Source organism: Hirundo rustica, chromosome 3 (assembly GCF_015227805.2).
Source record: "Hirundo rustica isolate bHirRus1 chromosome 3, bHirRus1.pri.v3, whole genome shotgun sequence".
In the NCBI taxonomy this organism is placed as follows: domain Eukaryota; kingdom Metazoa; phylum Chordata; class Aves; order Passeriformes; family Hirundinidae; genus Hirundo; species Hirundo rustica.
The window spans coordinates 4558437-4584949 of NC_053452.1; the positions used below are offsets into that span (position 1 = coordinate 4558437).

Sequence of the window (26513 nt, forward strand, 5' to 3'; positions counted from 1 at the left end):
GGCCCTTGACTTCAACAATTCCATGTCCTTGCTGTGCTGGGACCCCAGAGCTGGGGGGGTCTCACCCGAGCAGAGCCTTGGTTCAGAACCACCTCCCTGGATCGCTGCCCGTAACGGCTTTGGATGCAGCCCAGGACACATTGCATATCATTGATACCATACCTAAGAATATACACAGTTCATGCTGTGTGGAGGTGAGTGTTGTCCTAATAGATCAGTGATTTAGGTAGATCCCAATAGATCAATAGTGATTTAAAAGAAACAAACAGCTGCATGTCCCCTTCCTCCCCAAAAAACAAATCAATCAAAAAACCCTAACCCTGCAAAAAGCTCCATACCTCAAATGTTACTGTTCCGTCTGCTTTTATACTGCTGCAGAGGCAGGCTCTGAAGGTTGCACTGCTATTTACCTGAGCCCTACAAATCAGTAGAAGAAAGCACCTTCAATAATTGATACATCTTTATGGACAGCAGTTAAGCAAGAGCAGCTTTTCAGCTGTACCTGAAAATTGCACCCTGACAATTTTAAATTTATTTATGTTGATGCTAATGCTAGTTTTTTAACATCTCCTCTTCAAACAGCACAGGAATTTTCCTGATTGTGTGGTGAGGTTGTCACAAAGAGAAAATTGTTCAGAAGGTGTTGCTTTAAGGGAAATAAGGGACTGGGATAAATGCAAGTTAAATAGGTTTTGAGTAAAGCAGACTCCAAACTCTCTACTTGCAGCTAAGAATACTGCCAAACAAGTGCTGTGCTAGAGGGTTATTTTTCTTAGTGGTGACGATGTTCAGCCTGGATGAAACATTCAATAAATGGTATCACTGATTAGTAAAGGCAGGGTAATTGCACCCAAGAAGGGGGATGGAGCGTCTTACATTCTGGAAAAGTGCAGAATGGAAAAGAATATCCTACACCGAATCCAGTTTGTTTGTTTGTTTACTTGTTTGCTTTATCAGGAGCAATGCTATGACCCTTTCCTACAGTAGATTGGAGTGTCAGTTTCTCTCAACATGATGTTACACTCCCAACCATCAGTGCAGGCCAGGATTCAGTGGCTGGCCCTTTGGGGTTTTTTCTGAGCAGTTTTCTTGGCTGACTAGCATTCTGCCAGTTGTTAATTTAGCCTTTTCTTCCAGTTTCAGTATTAATAACCTAAAGAGGTGGCTAAATTTGCAATATTTGTAGGCTGAAATCTGCTAAGATCCAGCATCTTTAGCAAACAATGGCAGAAGAGCCTGTGGGGTATTACCTTCAGTTGTGAAAGTGACATGAAGGGTCTTGCTTACTGTATCTGTATCTTTTCCATGTGAAAACCAGCATTGTCCTTAATTGCGTTTTCAGATGGATGGTCTTTTTCTTGTGTGTGCCTTTTTGTTTGGCCGTTGATTTCCCATATGTGGGAAAACATCTTGCATAAAATTTTGGCTCAATGTGCAAAATTCTTTGTTCTACTTCTTCCCAGTCTTTAATCTAGTGTCATGGAACACTGCTTCAGATAATAAGCTTTGGGTAAAATAGCATTTTGCATGGAGATTTATGCTGAAGATTTCATTTGTGGACCTTTTCTTAGCTACACGGTACTGTAACTAGTGAAACTATCGATGAGAAACCTTGGTCTGGTCATGGGTTTATGTCATGATCCTGTTACTAAAGTTCTTAGAAATGCCTCAGCCTGAATCAAGGTGCAAACGAGACCATATGCCAGTGACAGCAGTATGGGTTTTATTTGATAGGAGATGTGAGAGAGAGAAAGAGAAAGAAAGAAAAAATAGAAAATAGGCAGAAAGGGGTTGACAGAGACAGGACAAGGAAAATATCACCACACCATGGATCCCAGCGATGCTCTGTTGATCCTCTCCAGCTGGTCTTCTCGGTGGTGAAGGTCCCTCCAAAAAAGCATAGAATCCAATGGGTGAATATACACTCAGGCTGGGTAGGAAAACCCAGGCACCTCCCTGGTGTTGGGGGACTTTGCCGTTGCCTTTGTTGTATCATGTGTAGTCCTGTGGTGCAAGGCTTCAGGAATTACTCTGCGGAGGGCACTTTGGGGGGTCTTTGATGGATTATGACACCCCCTCAGCTGCCTGGCATGTGAATGCCCCGTGGATGTGGCCCGTGGGGTGGAGGGTTCCAGTTTGTGTGAAGGAGGATGGGTGTTCACTGCCTCTAAGCAAAGGTTACACCTGAAACCTCCTCCACCCCCTGCATCATTTTGTGGGGGAGTCTGTGCAAGCCTGGCTTCTGTGTCTCCCACCCCAAACTCAGCCAGGGAACAATCTCTGCTGAATTTGACTTTCTTGTGGATGCATTCCTCTTCTTCAGCTTTGTTTTTTCCTGGGCCAGAGATGATTAAAGTATGGGTTTTCCCTTTATCTAATCTTAGTGGTTTAATTTATGCAGTCCAAAGTCCCAGTCAGGTATTTTCAGGGAGGCTTCTTTTGTTGTTGCTTCTTTATACAGGTTTTGTTATAATGAGCAAAACTTTGTATCAATGTGTGAGGTATGAACTGTCTCTGACAGTTTAGTATGGGGGGTTTGTTTTGTTGCTTTTTTTTTGTTGTTGTGATTTTTTTTTTAATTAATCTCATTAATTGGCATACTGAACGGCAGTGTAACATCTCTGTTGTCCTGCCAGTACTCAGTCTTTCCTAACAGATGTAGTATCAGATTGCACTTTTGTGCTGTGCAAATTAAGTATATAGTACTGTTCTAGTAGAACAGACTTCCCTCCTCTGCAGCTTATCTACACTGCTCTTATCACTAGATATGACACACTTCCCAGAAAAATGGTGTCTATTTAATTCAACACAGATCAGATTAAGTTCCTTTGTGGTAGATCTACAAAAGAAGAAAGAGTATGTTCTAGTCTTTTAATATCTGTGTGTTTCTTTTTTAATTTCAAGCTAATATGCTTTTTTCAATTCACAGTAGCGCTCACATGAATAAAGGGATGTGAAACATGAATAGAGGTTATGTGAGAAAGATTTTTATTAGGATAAACTAAACACAAAAACGTCAGTCTTGTGTATGTTCTTTGTAAAGCTGGCAGTGATCTGTTACAACCTCTGTGGTTTTAGTTTTTTTCTTTTGTGATGCTGTGATTTTTTTTTTTTGTAGTATCTTTTTGAAGAAACAAGGTTACTCCAGTCAGGCATGTCCTGCCTCCCTAGATTCTCTCCTGTCCTGAAATAACTTTTGAGCCCACAATCAGTTTGAAGCAAATATTCCAGAGGTGTCAAAAGTGGCGCGTTCTTAAATACATCCTGAAAATAGGCAGCCAGCTAAGGAAGGCTGGCATCATTTTTACCCTGCAGAAGAAGGGCTGCAGCATGAGCACCTTGGAGAATGGAGACGCTGTGAATAACCTCATTGTTGGAGAGCCGTCACTGGAGCTCTGACCATCTTAGGCATCTCCAGGCAGCAGTAACTCCTGGTTTCATACAAGTATTTAGTGGTCTAAAATGCACTAAACATGCACTTTTAAAACACCTCAGTGTTGCATTTGGAGGCTGTTAAGTGGAGGGGTAATGATGATCCATATTTTGCTTTGGGAAAGAACCTTTTTCGCTGAAGAAAGAACCAGTTTTGCACAATTCACTTCTTTCTTTTTCCTGAAAAACTTTTTGGGCACCTCCAGCTTCATTTCAGTCTAAGGTAAAAGTGGTTGTCATGATGCCACTGTTGAAGGTTTTAGGGACAATTCCTCAAAGAGAAAATAATTTTTAATCCCTGATCTGTTTTTGTACCAGACTGATTGCTGTGATGGCTCATTTTCTTTGTATGAGATCTCAATCCAAAGTTAGTTACCATTTTTATGCTTATATAAAATATATCTGCCAAATCATGTGTTTTATAGGACAGTCAAAACACCAAAAGGTTTTGCTCTGGGTTTTGCATGTTATGTTAGCTGATCTAACATTTTCCTTCATTGTGGCTTAACCAAGCATGGGAATACAGTCAAATTGTTCTTTGCCAACTGTCTAAGCAAAGATGATCTACATGTGACAGCACCCAAAGGAAACCTGCATTTCCACAAACCAGAGTAGTATTTCCCAGGGTCTGTATTATTCTGGACTGAAATAATTATGACATTTTGTCAGCCAAGCCCAAGAAGTGATAGCTAAAAAGCTCTGAATTTCAGGTAGCAGATCACAGCCAAAGGGAGAAATTTTGAGGAATAACTTTAACTAAAAAAAAAAAAAAAAGAAAAGGGGGAGGGAGAAAAACCCAAAGCGCATGTTAATCACTGAATTAAGTTTTTGCTTCCTGAAAGCCCCCAAGATGGCTGCTTGTTCCCTTTCAGCACTCCGTGGATTTTGCATCCACTTTGTGGATTTCTGCAGCATTACTGCTGCAGAAATTTTGATCAAATTAAAAATACTAAGTTATCATCATCTGTCCTTGTGCCCACCTTAGTTTAATGCGAATGTGATGGGACTCTTACGTGAGACAGTTACATCAAAGCTTGAATGTCTGGATATGGGTAAAAAATCTACATGGCTAATCACTTAGGGATTGTGGAAGACAAATTTTTAAATGAATTTGTGAGAAATTGGGAAAAATTAAATACTGAATTTATGCAGGTCGTCATTCTCCCTTGTTGGAGCCATTAGAAAGATACTTATTGAACATACAGGAATGACACTTTGTTACAATATCTTTATAAATGTTAGATTATTAATGTACTATTTGCATATTTTCAAGGGCAATTTCTTTATGTTTTGTCCATTTCTATGACTTTAAAAAGAAATATTAAAAATTCCTTATTTTTAGGAATCTATCTATATAATTGTGGTGACAATGTCTTAAACTGAAGTTTATCAGAAACTTGAAGTTAACTTGTGGTGCAGTCTTGCATTTTCTTTTAATATTTATAGACTGTTTCACTAGCGTGTATATCTTTATGCTGTAACAAGCCTGAAATACTGAATATGTGTATATTTGGTTGAGTAACTTAATCCATATATAGGTTCTTTCTGCCTTTTTAATATTTGCTGTTAAATAGTTCCTTAAATAAAAGATAAATCTTTCTAATGAAATTAAAATAAGAAAAATACTTGTGTACAACTGTAATAAAAACTGATATAAAAAATTATGAAAAATGCTCTCTCATGCTTATTGAGAACCTTGTCAAACTAAATACATTTAGATCTTAAAATATTTTAAATGAATGGGTTTCAGTCATGTTCTGTGCTTGAATATGCACTTTGGAGTTTTTCAACCCCACTGATTACATCCTAGGAGTATTTGGGATTTTTTTCTTTTCCTTGGAAGGAAATGGCAGAACTGTTAGAACACACTACTGTAGTTTTGCAGCCTGTTCCCTTCTCAGAAATGACTAAGTTACTAAACCATAGGATGAAGAGAATTACTTTAGCTGGCATTGGCATTTGAAAAATGTGTTTAGAAAGAATAATTATTTGAATTCTACTTCTGAGATGTAATAATGATGGATGTTCTATGAATCTAACCAATTTAACCTCCAGTAAAACAAAGTGCTGTTGATTTTAAAGTATTCTGTACTGCTAATATGTTTTTTCTATCAATTCCTTTCTCAATTGATCGCTCTGTTTCCCCCTGCCTCCCATGGCAGTCTTTTCCCTGTAAAAGGACCGATCTGTCTAAGGTAGAGAAATTAAATTTCTGTGTATTGATTGCCATGTCTGCATGTAGTTAACTCACAGAGGCTATGCTAATCATCTCTATGTCTTGCTTAACTTTACTTTTTAAATAATTATTTCCCCAGAAATTAAATTGTTTTTCTATTTATACTCATGTCAGCATGATGCCTAATTTGTAACCTTAATGAAGGAACTATTTTCTGTTCTTGTAGAAAGTAGTCTTACAAAACTTCATTTGTATCATTATCATCTAAACAGACAGAAAATTGCATCATGTCTTCCTATTTTTGTGGTAATCAGAAAACAACCTTTTTGCTGTATTCTTTATGTTATTTTTTCTTTTAATCTAGGCTAGAATTCGAGAGACAGCAACGAGAGGAGCTTGAAAAATTGGAAAGCAAAAGGTAACATTGTTCTCTGTGGTATTTATGTGCGTATGTATGTCTATATATACAGGTTATAGACTCCTTTAAATCATGAATTTGGAATCACGCCATTATTCAGCAAGACAATCCTGAATAGCTGAATTGGAGCTAACTGATATTTAGCAAAGAAACTCTGGATAGATTGTACAGATACAATATAATAATTATTGGGGTTCCTCGCTCCCAGAGTCAAATCTTGGCTAGCTCCAGATCCCAGTGCATTACCCTGATAATGGACAGATGGTAAAAGACAGAGGTGCTCTTTTTCTTCCTCAGGACCATGGTCCCACAGCTTTATTGTAGAACCCAAACTCCAGGAGGGACAAAAAAAGAAAGTCTCATGGTGGGGATTTTAAACCTAGGGAAGAAGGGGCAGGGAGAGGAACCACAACCAATGGGAAACAACTTAGGGGAGTGGCATAGGGAGGGACCAACTAGAGGATACCAACACCAGAACACAGAGGGGGTACAGAACATACTGTGGGCAAAATATAATAAAACCATCCCTGTGTGCAAATATGACAAACTACCCAGTGCAGTGTAATAACAAAAGTGAACTATTTAGTGCACTACAAAATTTAATTTTTCACAGTTTTACTTTAAAAGATGGCAAATTACATTCTTAATTCATATCTCTTTTTTGTGGTTTGTGTCTGGATTGAATAGTGATAAGAGAAACTCACGTGTTACTTTCTGCTTCACTTACATCAAACCTTGGTGTGGAATGGGCATATTAATCATTCTTTTCAGAATATTATGTGGAAGTTGGTTTGAAATACAAAAGAAAGCATTGGCAAACTGAGTTGATTGTTTTGGCTCATCATACCTGCTAAGACTGTGGAAGTGATAGCTGTGCCTCGTTGCAGATCTCAGCACTGAATAGATTCTCAACCCAAAAACCTTTCTGCCTTCTCAGCTTTAGATAGTGTGCTCCATTTTGATAGAGCTCTTTATGCAGTTGGTACTAAGTGAAATAAACTCAGAAAAAGCCTGAAGCTCTGAAGAACTGATATACTATTCAGCAACTAATGCAACACAGGATCACTGATATTTATCCTTTTTTGTTATGTTGGTGGAATTTGAATTCAGATTGAATTAAATTCTTTGAATTCAGAAGTTGATTTGCTTTAATTCTTCTGACTTCTGGCAAAATAACCAGTTGACTTGCAGTTGACTTGTATCTACTTGTATTATGGGGATAATGGTAACCCTCAAGTACGAGAGATTACACAGGACATAATAATTTGTCTTAAATCTTATAATCTTGTTTATCAGTAATTCAGTTGGAGTTACCTAAAGTGAAAACATTAGGTTTGCTTTAATTCATCTGTTGGCTTAAATTTGGTGAGGCAAATGGCTAATCAAGGGCTTCTATACAAGCTTTTGTGCATGAGAATGTATGTATGTAAAAAACCCCACATATTTACTCTGCACTGTGTGCATGGATATGTTCTATTACTCTTTTGATTTGATTTGACAGAATACAGTCTAATTTTTTAATAATGTAAGTGCTATATAGTATGTCTTCCTATAACTTTATATATGTCCAGCCTTTTATACTGACACAGACTATACGAATCTCTTTTTGATTTGTCTTAAGTGTTGAGACATTTCCAAGCAATGAGGGATGTTAACCTGTAGCAAAACAAAACTATTTAAAAAAAAATGGTTCTATGTAGTGAAAAATCTTAGTCCAAACTTTTTTATCTTCATCTAAATGTTTTACTGTAGGAAACAAATAGAAGAGATGGAGGAAAAACAAAAATCTGACAAAGCAGAACTTGTAAGGATGCAGCAAGAAGTAGAGTCACAGCGCAAAGAGACAGAAATAGTTCAGCTGCAAATACGAAAACAGGAGGAGAGTCTGAAACGGAGAACTGTTCACATTGAAAGCAGGTTAAAGGATTTGCTGGCTGAGAAAGAAAAATTTGAAGAAGAGAGATTGCGGGAACAACAGGAGATAGAGCTTCAAAAGAAAAAGCAGCAGGAAGAAATTTTTGCCCGGGTCAAAGAGGAATTGCAGCGACTACAAGAACTTAATCATAATGAAAAAGTAGAGAAAATGCAGATTTTTCGTGAACTAGAAAGACTGAAAAAGGAAAAAGATGAGCAGTATCTTAAGCTGGAATTAGAAAAAAAGAGACTTGAAGAACAGGAAAGAGAACAGGTGATGCTGGTGGCTCACCTGGAGGAACAGCTTCGAGAGAAGCAGGTCATGATAGAGCTCCTGAAGAGAGGGGATGTGCAAAGAGTAGAAGAAGAGAGAAGAGATCTTGAAGAGATCAGAGAGTCTCTTTTGAAAGTCAAGGAAGCCCGATCTGAAGGTGATGAAAACCATGAAGAGTTAGAAAAAGCACAGCAGGATTTTGTAGAGTTTAAAAGGAAACAGCTGGAACAGTTGGCTATTTTGGAAAAAGACTTAATTCAACAAATGGATCACCTAGAAAAGGAAATAGCAGATGAAAATGGAGCTCTGGAGCACTTAAAATTTGCACATGAAGAGCATTTGAATCTCAGGAGAGATGATGAAAACTTTATGGATGCCATACTCAAGGCTGAAGAAGTTGACAAGATAAAGCCAGTGGAATACAGGCTCCAGTCTAAAGTACGCCAGCTTGAGTACCTGAAGAGTAATCATTTGCCAGCTCTGCTGGAGGAAAAACAAAGAGCTTCTGAAGTCCTTGATAGGGGCTTGTTAGGGTTAGATAATACTCTCTATCAAATAGAGAAAGAAATAGAAGAAAAAGAAGAGCAGCTTGCCCAGTATAGGGCTAGCACAAATCAGCTGCAGCAGCTTCAAGAAACCTTTGAATTCACAGCCAATGTAGCTCGGCAGGAAGGAAAGGTTCGGAAAAAGGAAAAAGAAATACTTGAATCAAGGGAAAAGCAGCAGAGAGAGGCACTGGAGCAAGCTGTTGCTAAGTTAGAAAGGAGGCATTCTGCTTTGCAGCGTCGTTCCACCATAGACTTTGAAATTGAAGAGCAGAAACAGAAGCTGGCCACCTTGAACAACAGCTGTGGCGAACAGGCAGGGCTGCAGGCAAGTCTGGAAGCTGAACAGAAAGCTCTTGAACAGGACCGAGAACGGTGAGTGCTGTGGTATCTTCCATTTAGCAGAACCTGTCCACGAAAGGAGAATAATTTTATACCTTGGATGTTGAGAGTGCAGCTTGTTCAGTGTCCTGGTACTTGAGTTTCTTTGTGAGTTTCAAGTAGATTATCCAGAATTGAAACTCTACTGCTTTTTAAAGGCTTCTCACTCATTTATTAAGTTCTGGTATGTTTGGATACTTACCCCATCCCTCAGCAGGATATTATTTGCATTAGCCATCACAGTACTTGTATTGTTTTACCTATGTAGAAAGCTGACATCCTTACGTTCTGCCCTCATAGCAAATGTACCATCTAACAACTTTTTTTCCCTTAAATTATTTCTGTATAACATTTTTTTTCTTTACTAGTAACAAGCTAGATGTTTGTTCAAGATTTGGAGACTGTTACAGTAAACCTGCCAACTGTCTCTCCCAACTGGTGATGTACTGAACCCTTCTGGTATTAAGAGTAAATGGGGGTAAATGTTTAATTTTTTAATAGCCCTGGTTTCAAGGCTAAATAAAAATAAGCTAGCCATAAATCCATGTAAAATTTGGAAAATATACAGAAGCTTTAATACTGCTCAGTGTGTTGACAATCCCTTTTAGGCACAGAAGCAATGTCATCAGTTATACTCAAGATATCTTGTAGCATAACATTTATCACAAGTATGGGAGGCTCAAAGAAAAGTGTCAGGTAGGGAAGGATCTTTCTCTGTGGAAGAAGAAGAAGAAATCTTTTGGGTATTTTTTGATCTGAGCAAAAATTAACTAAGATTAATGTGTTCAATCCCTGCAGTATGGAAAAAGTGCAGAACTGCCATTTTAAAATGTGCTACCTGATTTGTTTATGCTGGAGCTTTAAAACCTCTGACTATCAGTGAAAAAATGAGGGTTTTTTTTTTCTTGAGGTAACGTTTGTCATCTATTTTTAAAATATTTCACTAATTTATCTGAATATTTTTTCATAAGTCCTTCAAACAGATGTGGAAGAAACACCTAAAAGAAGAAACTTGCCAAATTGAAGAGCTCTTCTGTATTCCGTTCCTTTTAAACCATTATCAGGAGAGTTGCTTTATATAGACTGTGTCGAGGTCACTTTTCCAACATTTTTAGCTACATTGTTTGGCTTTTGGTTAAGCATTTTCAACACTGATTCATCATTTTGTGTATATTGCCATTATTTTCCATAATTGTCCTGAACATTTTCTATAGTAAGCATCTCACTTGACTGAAGTGAGCTATAAACAACTGGAGGTTCCACAAAAATAGGGTTGTGTAGTAAAAAAATTATGTTGTCAGCCAGAAAACGGAGGTTTGGAGAAGACACCAAGGAAATAAAAATATTTCCTTTTTTTTTTCTTGTTTACTTCAAAGTCCCCCTGCACAGGCTAAATAAAACTTTGAAGTCCTTCAGTGACTAGCTACAGTAACAGCTTTTGGCCACAGATAATTATGGGATTCAATATCATTATGAATCACTCCAAGACAACAGGGATAACCTCCAAAATGATAATTTGAGGTTAACTTAAGCTGATATATACACATATTTTGGGTTTAGCGGCAGAGGTTTGGGGCACTAGAATGAACATAAAGCAACTTTAGAGCCATCTTTGAGGCAAGTGGTGGGGCACACTTCAGTGTACTTACTGGTGGATGCATCACAAGGCCAAGTTCATAGCTATATAAGTGATATCTTCTCATAGTAGGATGTTTACAAACCAAAAGCTAAGCTTTGTTCCTTTAATGTAAATCTGATTTTTGTAGTTAAATTGATTTTCCGTGGATTCAAACACTTTCCTATATACATCAGCCATCTTTCATTCACTTACCCTCAGGACACAAGATTGTTTTGCTGCTAATCAAAAGAAATAGATAGCTTCTGGCAGTGCTGCAAAAAGCACTCTAAAACTGAAGTAACAATTCAGCCTTCATCATTCATCGTCTCTCTCATTTTCTCATTTAACCCCCAGGATGGGATATAGAATTGCACTTCATTTTAGATATATACAATTGTAGCAGAAGTGGAAGAATCTCAGCTTTGCATAGTTTCTCCTGGTTTTGCAAGAACTTGTTTTCTTTTATTATTTGATTTCTAAGTAACCTCTAGAAAAACAATTACTTTCAGAGACAAAAATTGTAATGAAAATGGGGAAGATTATTACTGTGTTCCTAATCTAATCTCAGGTACATTGCAAGTGAAAAGGGTGTTCTGCAGATTACTTTGTTGTAATGTGATGAATATTGCAATAAGTGCCTCTTATTTCATATAAAATGCCTCAGGCATTTTTAGCGAGAAACACAGTACCCAATTTTACCTATTGTATTCTGTGCATAAATCTGGGTGGAATTAAATTTATTTGTTACAGAAAGCAAGGAGATTTCAAAAGATGATTTCTTACCTGTATATATACAAGAAGTGCTATATGTTTATTTTGTAAGTGAATTTTCAAAAACATATATACAGATGGAACAACTGGAAAATGTGCATGTGTAGTACACAATTTAAAGATTTTCTGATAGATAAGTTTTGCCACATCAGTGTTTTAGGTTTTCTTTGGTTGTGGGTTTTTTTGTTTTTTTTTTTGTATTAGTGCTGCATTGTGAGTTTTTAATTTTTTTCCCTTTCGTTTCTTCATTTGCTTTCACACTGGAAGATAATACCTGAGGTCATTGATAGAGTCCTGTAAAAATGAGAATTTATTCAAGTGTTTCTAATAGTAGGTTAAGTCTTAGAGGTTAATATTTCCTGTACAGATTTAGGTACCTCTTGTGATGGAAGTTATTGAAGTCGTTTTATTTGACTTAATACTACTCTTGGAATGTAGTTTTGAGCTGTCTCTATTTTCCTATCTAAATATGCTTAAGGAACAGTTATGCTTTTTAAACCTTCGTAAATATTAGTATCTACAATATTACGTACATGTATAACAATGTAGGCAAATTACTTCCCATCAGAACCAAAGCAAATTACATGTTATGATATCTTTACAGCCTGGACCAGGAAATTAAGCAGCTGAAGCAAAAAATATATGAGGGTGATGGAGCTCAGAAAGGAAACCATGGAATATTAGATGAGAGACTCTGCCATAGCACTACCCCTGCCAGCCCAACAAAGCCACAGCCACCTGCTGCCCCACTGGTCGATGATAGGTAGGTGACCTGTGTCCCTGAAAGGGAATACAAACAATAGCTTTAGAAAAGAGATATTTTGAAAGACCATTCTGCCAGATTTGGATTTGATTTAAATGCTGTGACTGTACTGGAAGACTGGTCTGGAAATAAAGTTGATGTTCTACTGTAAGTAACCAATACCCTCATCTGTTGCTCCTGTGCAGTTTGTTTTAGAACACAGGATTGGGAAACTGTAGGCTGAAAGACATTTAAATAGTTTTTGAGTTTACAGTTACTCGTATATATGGGTTTGCTTCATATACACTTAAGGCAACAAAGTAAATTTAATTGTCTTAAACCTTTTTTATTAGGACAACTGCCTGGCATCACTAAACTTTTTAATCTCTGGACTTGTTATACTTACACATGGCAGTTAGTATCAGCTCTTGGACCATTCGTTCTGTTTGAGGACCAAACCTTTGCTAGCCCAAGTTGCTGATATTGCAGCAGCAGTGAAAGCAAACAGTCAAGATGCAGCTCCAGCCTTCTTTCTTCTTCATCACTTGTACCCTCACTGCCTCTTGTGTGTAGAGCTGCACTCACAGCAATGGCTGAACCTGTGGTTTAGTAATTTGTTTAATTAATAACAAATTTTTAACCTTTGCCTGTTAGATGAACACTCATTCAAAAGTCAGTGTTCCTTCCTTAAGGAGGGATAAAACTGGTCCACCATTAAACCTCCCAGGTAACAGCTGTGCAGTACTTAGGGTTAAAAGCATTTCAAAGAGCCTTTTAGTCTGTCTTGATTTTTATGTAAACATACACTCTTTTTCTATACACACACATACTTTTCTCTATCTTAAAGGATAAATGCCTTTATTGAACAAGAAGTGCAGAGAAGGCTCCAGAATATTCATCATAAAGCTGAGGATAATCATGTTAGTGCTTCCTGGTCTATGGAAAGTTTCAAGGTGAGCAGAAATGGGTGGGACATCCTGACCTTCAATGGACCATGTCTAGCCACTGATGTAGTTTTGTTATTCAGTAATTTTCATGTTTTCCTGTGTTTACTTACTTTTAATTTACCGAAAAATGTAAACAGTAAATGAGCTATGATATCAGTTTTTAAATTTTAATCATTGTTTTGTTTCCAGTGGCTTTTTTTGTTGTATTCTGTGGGTTTTTGGCAGGAAAGAATGTGTAAATGGCAATAAAAAGTCTGCAGATAAAACAAAATCTTCATTTAATGTCACAAAAATTTAATTGATGAAAATTTATATTCTTCTGGTTGGAATTTCATACTCGTAAACAAATGCCTATTTAAAAACTGATGATCTTATTGACCCAAAGAGTGGGTTGATTGACTTCTAAGCCAGTGGTTTAATAAATATTGATTGTTATTTTTGTCTGTTATAAAGAATGCCTCTTCCTCTGAATAATTTTAAATTAACTTATACTAGAAAGGCACTTTTTAATAACCTCCTGTACCTTTTTTGTGCTTAGGATAATGAGAGGCATAATAACAGCACCATTCAACGCAAGTTGAAGTATGAGGTAGGTCATAATTTGTCAGAATGAAATGATTGTCTTAAATTATGGCATGCCCTGTAATTAAGTTTCATAAAGTTTAGCTGCATAATTAGAATTTTGAATTCACAGTGAGATTAACGGCTAACAGAGATGGCAGTGCATCATACCAGCTGGATCAAAGTGATTTTGTTTCAGATTGGACCTAGCTTTTCCTTGTTTGAAGGATGTGGTGTTAGGGTGAATCTTTCTTCATTGTTTTGCCATGATTCTTAATTTGGAACAGTATCCCTTTCATTATTTTTAGAGGAGAAAAGCATTTAATGAGCATTTAATGATGATCTGAATTCAGAATACATGTGACATTTTTGACTCACAATGAACTGCAGTAAGGGTCTCTATAAGTTAGCAACACGAACCAGACAAGTTGTGTGTGTCATGAAGGATTTGCACATTTATATATAATATATGTAGAATATAATGTATACACATATGTATATATGTATATGTGTGTGTATATATGTATTTTTTTATATATATGTGTGTATAATATACATATTTATGCATTTTAACTGAGATTTAGACCCCTCCCACCATATTTAGTTGTCTAACTGCTGCTTGAAACACAGTTATTGTCTTGGTGAGTAAATCCAAAATACCTTCATGGATTTAAACTGTAACATTAGCAGGGCTGCAACACCTTGAATTTGTGCCTTTTTTTTTTTTTTTTGCCTTTTACACTGTTGTTTTTCAGCTGTGTTGTATTTTTCTCACTCTCTTGGCTAGTATGGGATTACTTTTTTGTGCATGTGTGGGAAAAATTTAAGGGCTTATAAGTTTTTGCATTGCCTGTTGACTTTCATTGGTTTTTGTGTAAAGCAAATATAAACCAAGTGAAATGGATACTGTACATAGAAAAAGCAAGGGTTGGTTGAAAAGATAAACTATTTCTTAATCTGATCTCAATCACTTCTGTTGGGTTTTCTCGCTCTCATTTTGAGAGATTGTACTGATTTTGAATGATTGTTTAAATTAATCAAAATCAGTCCTCACTTTAAGAAATGTCCAGGTCAGAAGGATTTACAAAGACATTTTCATTTTCTTCTTTTGGAAATTTTAATAGAAAAGTCAATGATGGCAGCCACACTATGGCTTTCCATTTCTGTCTAAAGGTGGGAATTGTGCTTCTGAATTGTGTGGAGAAAGTGCAGGAGTAAGAGACCATAAGAGACAGAAGGCATATACAGAGATGCTGGATTTATTTTCCAGTTCTGGGAGACTCTCCTCCCCTTGTACATCAGAGAAGACATTTCAGAATGAAAGGAATAACTCAGATCAGGAGAGCTTTGCTTGTCATTGTGATATTAAAAGTATTTTAATTCACTCTAAAAGTACTAATACTTTAAAGAGTAAGAATGTTCTATATCAGAATGTTTTATCTACTTCTTTACGTAGTTCTGAATTTAATAATGTGGCTTATTCACTCCACAAGGTTGAAAATTTCCATCATTTTGATGATAAAATAATTACTTCTCCAGATGGTGACAGCTCAAGAACTGAATCTGATTGTTCCCACTTGAAACAGATGTCTCCTGCAGGATCCTTAATGGGTGCTAATGAGCAAACTGGCTTTAGCATATTGTGCCTTCTCTTTTCTCAGTCTAATGTGCATTCTGAAACAAAACCTTATAAAGATAACAGCCCATTAAAGACAGTGCAACTGATAGTTGAAGACCAGTCTAGTAATTCTCAGCTTCCAACACACAGTGCTTCTGGTTTGGTTTCTTTTAAGTATATATCTTCTTGTTTTGATGCAAGACCAGGACGTGCTTCCAGTTTGGGATATCTTTCCAGTAAGCTTTCCTCCTTTTACAAAGATAGCAGTAGTCAGCTGGTCAGCAGTGCAGTGGTTTCTAAACAAATTAAGGACTTGGGAAGTTTGTGTGACAGAAGTGAGAGATGTGCCCGGGCAATATCATTGATAAAAAATCTGCCATTTATAAGAGTGACAGTTTCATGTTTGTAACTAGGTAGTAACACTACTTTGCGTAGCGGTTTCACGTTGGCTACTTTCTGTTTTTTAAATTGGTGTAGTGGTTTGAGAGTATCTTAGAATTATTTATTCTTTTTTTGCTGTGAGATAGGATTAGGAGAAAAGTGAAGTCAGTTCAAAACTTTAAAAGTAACAAAACCAGGTTTATTAACAAAACTACAACAGAGATAAAATTAATAAGTATCAGAATAAAACCTTCAAAGCACTTCCCTCTTCCCCAACAGCTTCTTTTCTTTCTCGCAGACAACGTATAAAGACAAAACTTGGGACTCTAAGTCAGCTTACTACTTACAAAATAGTCTTTCATCATTTAGACAGGAAGTGTTTTTTAGTTCACTATGGAACTTTCCACAAGAAAAAATCAGTTTGCTTGTGGCTTTTAACTCTCACAATAACAGCAGTCCAGGAATCTGTAATTGTGAAGTCCCTCCCACCTTTCTCGCGGCTGTGCATGGGCCATGAAGTTCACAGGGTATAATTTTAAAGATGAACAGTTCTAAAAGTAAAGGTTTCTTCATCTCTGGGAATACAGGTTTTCTCTCTTTGTAGGGGCAGATCTTCATCTTATTTTTCTCTCACTGTTTGAGCTTCTCATATGGTCACAGCTACTTCAATATTTTCTTAGTCCATCACAAATACCTTTGCTCAAATCTGCAATCTGAATACTCTCATCTCCCTAATGCATATTTTTTCTACTACATAAAGGGATATTTTAGTATGTTAGTCTGTTACCATGGCTCACAAAAGACTTCTAGCTTAAAACTAAGGCATCTTCTCACCTCTTCTATTTAAAATGTAACTCCTCCTTCACTGACTCTGTTATCTTCATATTGTCTCTTTACATGTCCCTGTTACCTGTCCTGAAGCCAGAAGGAAAAAGGAGGTTTTCCTGGAATGCTCTGATTTTAATCTGTATTTCCAGAGGCGTGTCAGCTTTCTATTGGTTTAACCAGGTATCAATATTCAACCCTGGTCACTGATTGGGTTTTGCTGTAACTTCTTGGAAAAATCAGTTCCTGGCAAAACCACCTCAATAAGAAATTTGCAAGTAAATGTGTTCCTCAAGTCAGGCATGAATCAAGACCTATCCCACACTGGTGGTAGTGCTAAATCTCATACTGAAAATGTCGTTCAGCCTGAATCCCCCGTGCAAGAGGCTGTCACAATGTGCATAAGCATGGAGATCTCGGATGCCTTTGTGAGAAAGCCCCCTGAAGAATTTACATGCCGTTAGAAAAACAAAGAGCTAGAAAACAGTTTAGCGTTATGTCGCTAAACAGTTTAGCATTAAGATGCCTTTCTGAAACTTCAGGTCTATTCTCTGGGAAAAGTACTGGAATTTTTCATCTGTGCTTTCCCTCAAATTTCTATTAGGATGGAGGAGTTGAGAGGTATCTATTGGCTCGCTGTTGGCAGTTGCAGAAAACTGGACCCAGAACGTGCTTGCTTTCCTTTGTTCAGTTTCATTCTCTATGTTGTTGTTTTGTCAGCTGAACAAGGCACCTGCCAGAGTTCCCTTGGCAGTGTTCCGTGAGGTTCCTTTTGGCACTATAAAAGAGATTCAAGCCGGCTTTGCTGGACAGAATATTCAACTTCTATATTCTGCTGAAGATGGTTTATTCACAATATTTACCTATAACAAGCACTTCACTCTAAGAATTTGCAGTGACATAATGAGAAGTTTGATTGTTACAGTTTGATTGATTTGGAAGTTTGATTTGGATGATGATGTTTATTTAAATCACCAGCTCTTGAAAGACGATTTGATGCAGATTTCACTGGGCACTTCAGATAGAAATGAATTAGTTTTTTCAAATGGAGTACGATAGTCCTGTAAATTCCAAACTGAGTTAGCTGACTTGGTTTACTTTATGTAGATATGGGAAGTAATAAACTTTCACTAGGTTTAATTCACACATTCATGTACTGGTGTATACATCAGTGAAAGCAGACTGTGCTAAGCAGACTATGTATAGGAGTCATGTTGTTACAACTACTCGTACAAATCTCTTAAAGGAAAATAAGGTCTTTTTTTCTGCACCTAACATTTTGGATGCCTCATGCTAGCAATCACAATTGGACAGCTTTTGATTGTACAGTTTGAATGGTATCTGTCGTGCAGTTTTGCCAGACAAAGAGAAGTGCACAAAAATTGAGCTTTTTTCTAAAAGGAGCAAGATTGGACCTGATTCAGGAATTGGTTTTTCTAAAAACTGTGAAAAAGAAATAAATACTCAGCTGACAGTCATCCCATCAATTCTTCAAAGCAGTTTGCACATCCCTTTGGAAATCTGGAAATTAACATTCAGTTCAAGTGGAGAAGCCACTTGGTTAATTATGAATTTGACTAGGTGTTGAAATCCAAATAAGTTTTGATACATTCAAAATAAAAAGCTAATAAGTATTGATAAAATCCTTCCCCACCCTCCTTTTTTTTTTTTTTTTTTTTTAATCAATAGAGAAAAGGCACCTTTGAGCTCTCAGGGAATACCACACACTGTGTACACACATCTAAGCAATAATAATTATTAATCGAGTGCTTGCATTTTGTACTTCTTCTGTGTACAACTTACATTTATGTATGCTGTACATAAAATTCCTTGGGAAAGTGAGGAAATTGAATGTTTCTTTTATATGGTAGGTGGATGAAAGCTTTAATTAGAGCTCTGTCTTATGATTTACATTTTGGCTGTGTTTTCTAGCTTCTTCCATATACTATCTGTCTTCATTAATGTCTTCTCCTCCTTGATTGTCTTTATCTTAATCTTTTTGATTATCTTTGTTTTTCATGCTCCTCATTTACTTCATGCCCTTGATCTCAATATTTCAAAACATCTGCAGATTTTTTAATCTTATTTTCCCTGCATGCTCTTAATACTACAGGTGTTTACAGCTTTCATATATGCAATTTTGAGTATGTTAGCATTGACAATTCTCTTCTTCAGTTTTACATTTAAGGTTTATTGCACTTTCGTATCAAAATTTGTCACAAGTGCAAAAGGAGTTGTGCTTTAAATAGCATTTCAACCTTTGGTCATGCTACTGTGGCAAGACCAAGGATTTTGGGATCTATCATCTGCATGCACGTTCCTCATGCTCCCAAGTAGGTTGTTGACAACTGGGGACACTGCCCGACAGATGGAGTGAGTTTAACTCTGGAATTCTGCCCATGTAATGTGCTTGGCCTTACTTCCATCATTTTCTGCTTGCTTACTGATGGGGTTGTTGATGCTGTAAGATTGCATCTCTTACAGTCTTTTTATTACTAGATCCTAAGAAAAAATGGAGCTATTGGACATTAGTGGAATATTTCCATTAGTTGAGGCTTTCCTCTAGTTAGGACAAAGGGGTATTTTACCTGTTACCCCTGTCAGATGTTTGAATAATAAAGGAGCTGTTGTCTCCTGTCTTTTCTTTCTTCCCTTTTAAGGGGAGCTGAATATCTTTTGAATGCTGTTGCCTGAATATGCCATCTGCCTTGTTTGAGGAAGATGGTTCTTGGCAGAAAAAGCAGTGGTATCTAATCTGAAATTCTAAATTCTCTGAGCATATTGCCAAGCAGAGGTGAAGTCTACTAGACAGAGTTAGACTTCAGTCTCGCTCCTAGTATAAGAACATTTCCCATTTGTTTTTACCATATGTTAGGACATGATAATGTAACTCACATGGGATTTAAAAAGAAATAGCTTGCATTGGGCAGGGGAGTTATGTCTGGAAAGATAAACACTTGCTTGGATAGAGAATTATGGGGGTTTTATCATTACATTTCTACTTCCTTAAGGAAGTCCAAAAATGAGCAAAATATGTCATGTTATTTTAAGGTGTTGTGGGTTTTTTTGGTTTTTTTTCTAATGAAGAATTTGTAAGCAAATGAGAAGACAGAGTAGGATCACCATGTCAGTCCTGCTGAGGAGTGGCTCCCTCATTGGCATCACTATGGCATTTCTTCTGGGCCTTGCCCAAAGTCATGACCGGGTGGCACTATCTGAGAGGACAGATCAAGGCTGATCTTGATCAAAGCTGTTAGAAAAATCAGTCTCCGCAACCACTTTCTTTTCTGATTATACTCCAAAGTTAAATGTTTGTGCATCTTGTGTTTCCCAATAATGCTTTTTCTCTTCTGTGCTTTTTTTAAAAATCTAGCTCAATGAATACTTTTCTCTTTCATGAAAAAGAACTTTATAGCAGTATATTTTGTTCTAATATTTCTACTATTTTTACTACGTAAAGTAAAAATAAAGATTGTTGTTTATTAGTATCAAAACATTATTTATTGTATTAGGGCACATTTGCCACAACACTTTGTGTTTGAGATTGTTTTCCTCTCTATTAGCTGTTTGTAATAGTTCTCTGAAAATGACTGCTAATAAATTACTTGTTGACAGAGGTGGCTTTAAGAGTGGCTTTTTGGTTTTATTGCTGTTTTAAAACAGATGATGTTGTTTTCAGGGGAATGAACTTCTCTTTTCCCCCAAGGAAAGAGCTGCTTACATTTCAGTGCTCCAGAAATGAGTTTTAGCTGAAAAGCCAGTAATGTGGGCAGTAATTACAGAAGAGCAAAATGGACAGGAGATAATATTTGTTGTGAAAACAAAAGCTGCTAAAAATATTTTTCCATTCAAACATAAACTTATTTTGTGGATTCCTAAAATAAAAATAAAAAGGTTGTGGTAAACATACTCTAGATTAACTCAGTGGAACAAAAATTCATTTTCTTTGTGTTTTCTTTTTCGCTCTTATTAATGCTAATGTTAAGGGAAATTGCATTGTGATTTATAATTGACTGGCAATGAAATACCAGCCTCCTCTTCTTGAGAGCCATGGCGATGTCAAAAGGCTCTCTGTAACAGGCAGAGGTGTTTATGGATGAGTTTCAAATTCTTCTCCAACGCCTACACAGTCTCATGTGTACTGGAAGTCACCAGGAGCTGCTACAAGAAGATGAATGTTGAGAATACAGTTACAGCTCAAGTGATGGATAGCAGTGCTAAATACAAATATATAAGATAGTCATAACTTCAAAGTGATTGCTTTTCAATCTTTTTGGTTGTTAACTTGTATTTGTCATGCTGCTGTTGTTTTTTTTAAGCGCCAGTTCATTAAGGCTTTCAGACTAAATATGTTCAATGAAGCAAGTAGAGGACTTCTTAAAGGCAGTTTCTGTACTTTTTCACTCTGAATGCTTATGCTGCTTTTGGGGCATAGTGACTGCAAAGCATTAATCTTTTCAGTTGCAAAAATGTTTTATTTTTGACATAATTTCAGAGTTAACTATTTCATCTGACTGTCAGAGGAATGAGCCCTCATTGGAAATAAATTTTTAGATTGTCTTGTACAGACTGTGCAAATCTATCATAGCTTAGTTTTCTGGGATTCAGATATGATTAAAAAAATAGTAGGAAACTGTTCTGACAGTGTATTGCTTATTTAATTATAAAATGGATTTGAACTGCTAAAGTTTAAGAGCTTTTTGAATTGCCTAGACCCCTGCAGCTTTGCATGATATTGTATACATTTGTTATAAAAAATAGACATGTGCAAAAATTAGAGTTAACTGTGAAAGCTTGATTAATACACCCTTTTTTGAAAGAGAAGTAATAAAAAGTCTTCTGCTTTCCCCTCTTTTTGATATCTGAAAATCTCTTTTTGATAGTTGAAAATGCTTTTTTATATAAAGGAATATTTTTTTAATACACTTCCCCTTAATTTTTGTATGCATAAAAATATGCTAGGGCTTGCTTGTAAGACAAAATCCACTTTGTTTTCAAAGAATTCCTTCATTTTAGAAGTAACTTCTGCCTCCTCTTTTCCTGCTCCTGTGACCAAGAACACTTTCTCATTTTCAGTGAGGTTCTTTTCTTTTTTTCCTTATGTAGTGATTTTGGTTTTCCTTTCTTCTCCCTATTTGGTATGTACATGAAAGCGGATGGTCTGTCGTTCACTGGGAGCAAATCCAGATGACCTAAAGGACCCAATTAAAATAAGTATTCCACGGTATGTCCTGTGTGGGCAGGGAAAGGATGAGCACTACGAGTTTGAAATAAAGGTAAGTGCTTATCATTTGCTTTTCCTTAATGCTTTTGTTCCACTAAGTGCAATTTTTGATTTTCTTTCTCTTACATAAGTGGACTCGATATTGTTAAATTAAGAGTGGTGAGAAGAATGCACAGTATAAGACACTATAAAGACAAGCCTTTTCCAAGTGGGTTGATTGTACAGAGGAGGCTAGTGGCCAAACTCTTGGGGTGAGACATTCCAGAGCCAATGTCAGTTCAATTTGAAGAGTTCCTGAGATGAGGATTAAATGCATATTGGTTACAGGAATGTCCTTTATTGAGATGCAAGTGTCAGTTATTGAAAAGACATAGACTTGAAATATTTACCTGAAATAATGAAAGCATTATTGAAGTATTTTGCACATATGACAAAGGCTTGATTCCTTTCAGGCTCTCTTTATTGTTCTTATTTTTCCCACTCTGCATTTCCAAGGTGTTGCTTCTCCAAACTCTCAATTGATTTTCTGCTTGGGGGAAAAAAGCATATTAATTTTGTTTCCTCTGGTAACAGCCAGTGTTTTTTCAAAGCAAGATCTAAAGTCTAATTGGAAATGTGTTCTCAGTGTGTGTGGACGTATGTGTGGCTACATAACTGATGTACATGGCATCGGAGACAGAACTGGCTGTCTCCTTTACTGAATGTGCTGCCAGATGCTTTGTTAGTTGCTGTGAGGTGGAGGAGTGACCTTCCTCGCAGTGTAAAGGACCATTTTTGAACTGTGCTCTCTTTTGAAAAGGTTTTTATTAAGATGGGCGTTCTTAGCTTTGTTTGTGCTAATTAAATTTTCATTTTGAAACATACCATGCCATTTGTGGGTGGGATACTTCCTTTTGCCTGCTGAACTTTGATTTTCTTGGGGCTAGTGAAAGCCTGGAGCCAGGGAGATGCTGAGAGACAAGTAAGTGCACATGAAAATTCCCTGAGGACTCTTCTACTCAATTTCCAGCACATGAGATTTACTAGACTAGGTAATGGTCAGTGAAGATGGCTAAAGTGAAAAGGTAGCTTCTGTTCTGAATATGTTGATGGCTTTCTTTTCCAAGTATTCTCCCATCATAAAACCCATGTAAGCCTCTGTAAAATCTTAGCATGAGGGAGCAGTTGAAAGAGTATGTGCAGTTTGGCAGTTTTGGGGATGCTTCTTAGAGTCATTCCCTCACATGAATCAATCAACTGCTAATGCTCTTTCGTTTCCCTTCAGGTCTCTGTGTCACAGTGGATTGCTTCTGCTGTAGTCAGGATTTAGCTCCATGCTATAATCCACAGACCTTCCACAAACTTTTCTATTTTAAACCTTTTCTGTGCAGAGCTCCTAGCTCTACTTTGATCTGTATTAATCTTCAGAAGCTCCTACAGTTCTTCTTTAGAAAATTAGAGCACATGGGATAGTGGGTTTGTATTTTTTTTTGCCTTAAAAGTCAGGAAAATGTGGCAGAGGGTGGAGATTAAATGTACCTATTGGTTTAATCTCTTCCTCATAGGTCAGCTGTCAAAATAATTCCTGATTTCAACCTTACTTCACTTAGTTTTAGTTTATTTTCGGATCATTGAAAATATATGTCGGTTGTGGGAAAGGACTGAGGTGTTGCTAGTCTCATTTCCTTTGCTAAATCCTAAATAAGCTTTCTTCAGCAAGGTTCCTCTTGCTTTCAGGAAAATGGGGTGACTGACCTATCTGCATCTTATACCACTTTAGAACCTGACAAAGTGACAAGTGATGATCGAGTACAATTTTAAGACAGTCCCCAAAAGTGTGAATCCTAGGTACCTTGGAGTTCTTTTCTTCAACAGAGGTTTCTAGTCATTGTGTTTGTAGTTAAATCCTGCATATTGTTATATAGAGGAACAAATATAATAAATTTCTGTATATAACAAATATATAAATTTCTTCTTGTGACACACAGTAGTAAAGTGTTTATATGCCAGAAGAGAGAGAATTAGTTCCACTTTCCTTGGCACCTTCATGGTCAATTCATAAGTCTTTCAACCCTAACATACTATCAATGATATTATGTTTTAGTGCAGGTTCAGCATCTTGTTGATAGGAACAGGCCAGCAGGATGTTCTGTCCACTCAGGTTCTTTCACTGGATACAGATCCTAATTAAAGATATTGAGTGAGTCCCACAAGAAGTGACTGGAGAGAATTCAAAAAGGAAGAAACTGCTAATTTATTAGAGCTAACACAGCGCCTTCTTTTGCAGCAGGAATATGTCATGGAGCTGTTTGTGTTGGTCTGCCATTAAGTATTCTGTATGAATTGATTGATTCATCTCCAGAAAAGCTTCCATTTGAGTGACAGTTTTATGTGTTGTCTTTAAAGACATGATGAAACAGTAATAGCTTAATCAGGTTTAAACATAATTAGGTTAGAGTTGAATTAGTATGCCAGAGAACTATTCTTGTATTCTCTCCTTCCTTTCATGTTGCGTCAGGATATTCAGACAAGGCTGTGCTAGAAACAGTGTGCGAAGAGCTTTTGCACCAATAAAACCAGAGGCATCTGTTACGACAGTGCCCATGGTTGCAGGGAGTACCTATGGTTGGCAGAAGGAGCAGCAAGGCAGCAGGGAAGGTGGAACTCCAGCTCTCAAAGAGACACGAAGGATCTCCTCAGAGCAGGTGATGGAAACAAAGTCTGGAATCAAGCACAACCCTGCAGGGATCCTCTGATAATAGTGAAAGGTGTAGATAAGCTCATTCTTAATCAGCTTTTCCTCATTGTTCTGAGTTCCCTCCTTCTATTTATCCTGTTTGGTATTCTTTCAAAACTGGTTTTCTTGTGTTTCAAAGCCTTTTAGTGATGTCAGACAAGTACGCTAAAAGAAAAGATCCAGGTAGATGCAGCCTAAAGCAGTGCTTTCTTTCAGATTCAGTTGCATTTCTGTTCAACCAGATGCTGTGTTGGACTGCTCAAAAAGTCAGCTTTTCTAATCTAAATTTATTTCTGAGTTTGGACTGTTGCAGTGTGGGAGTAAAGCAGAGGCAGTTCTCACTGATACATAGTTCTTTAAGAAAATGATGCATGCCCCATAACTGCCTAAATTAGTAAAAAGTCTAATATTCCGTTAACTTTATCAGATTAATACCTTCATTAATAATACAGAAAAAGGCTACGAGAAATTTTTAGAAAACTTCTGTCTTTTCCGATGCTGTTTTTGTAGTGTGAGGAACAGTTACAACAAGGTCCATTTGAGGAAATATGAGTTCTGATGATGACTGTAGACAGTTTAACCAGCCCAGATAAAGAAATTCAGCATTTCCTGTTTTTTTCTAATTGCTTTCAGAATCAGATGGAATATTGCTTTTTTTTTTCCTCCCCCAGCCATGGTGTTACTTCTGTTGCTATGGGGCAAAAAGAGGACAAAGTCTGTGATGTACTTTACTGTGGGATCAATTGAAAATTTCTCCTAGGTTATTTTCTATCAGTCATCATAAGAAGAAAAGATAAAGAGACGTGACTGTGATATCTCCTTTCAGATTTCTAGGTTTTACATAGGAAATGGTGCCTTTGAGTCAGAAAAACAAAACAACACACAATTCTGAGGCAAATCTAGGATAAAATATTGCAATTACCTGCTAGTTCTCATTACAAGAATTTGGAAAGTAAACAAAGCAAAGCAAACAAGGAGCATGACAGGGACCAAGTCGGGTTAAACCAACCCACCAAAACACAGTTCTTAAGCAGCACAGATGCATGGCTTTGCTGTTTTCCTTCCTGTCCATCTCTAACTAAAGCTAATAAATAATTGGCTGCAGGCATTTTGATTTGGGTGAGATTTGTGCCACCCTATCACCTAGGCAGCTGTCTGATGACATCCCTGCTCTTCCCCAGGCTGTGTGTCTGGAGGAGTCCAGGGTGCCTAGTGCTAGGTTCCTCCTCTTGTGTGAAAACCCCTGGGAAAAAAAGAGGTCCCTTTTGAATAAGAATAATATACAAATTAAATTATTGCAGCGTATTTTCACAACTGTAAAATATTAAATGACAGAATTAAAGCAAAAAGAATGCAGTGAAGAGTAACATCTTTACTTTATGATTAGCTATTGCACTTTACCATTGTCTGTTCAAACATTAAAATGACACAGTCCTCTGCCTTAATTATTCAGAACAGGATGGTTAATTGGTTGAGATCAGTGTAACTTGCATATTCCTGAACAGTTATTAATTTTTTTTTTAGTTAAACCTGCCTAAGAATGTTAAATCTGTTCACCTTAGTTGTAAAGTTTGACACACTGTTAATGATATGTTGAGGGAATGTAGTCTGTTGGGCAGGTGTCCTAAAATGACAGAATTGTGAAGGCTGGAAAAAGCATTTAAGATCATCAAGTCCAAATGTCAACCCAGCAGCACCAACATATTCTCCATTAAACCATGTCCTCAAGTGCCATATCCACCCTTTTCTGAACACTTCCAGAGATGGTGACTCGTAGTAGCAGTGAAATTTATTGGTCATACGAAAGACAAATTTTTTAAGAAATAATGAGTCGTGGTTGCATGCTGCAAGAACTTACGCTATAATGTTTGTGAAAAATTTTGAGAAGGCCGGTTTTGTTTTCCTTCATCTTCAGTTTAAAATTGAGGTAAAAATAGGAAAATGCCCACCCTAAACCTCATTTCTCTTGT

At 36.9% G+C, this 26513-nt stretch overlaps 1 protein-coding gene across 1 annotated transcript in view; it reads left to right on the forward strand.

Annotated features, from left to right (window-relative positions):
- Positions 1–26513, forward strand: part of KIF16B (kinesin family member 16B) — a 130461-nt gene that overhangs the window by 66429 nt on the left and 37519 nt on the right. The window contains exons 18-23 of the mRNA XM_040060679.2: positions 5973–6026; positions 7779–9134; positions 12134–12292; positions 13119–13224; positions 13757–13807; positions 21757–21879. Of these exons, the coding sequence (XP_039916613.1) occupies positions 5973–6026; positions 7779–9134; positions 12134–12292; positions 13119–13224; positions 13757–13807; positions 21757–21879 (1849 nt within the window). The remainder of the gene's footprint in view (positions 1–5972; positions 6027–7778; positions 9135–12133; positions 12293–13118; positions 13225–13756; positions 13808–21756; positions 21880–26513) is intronic.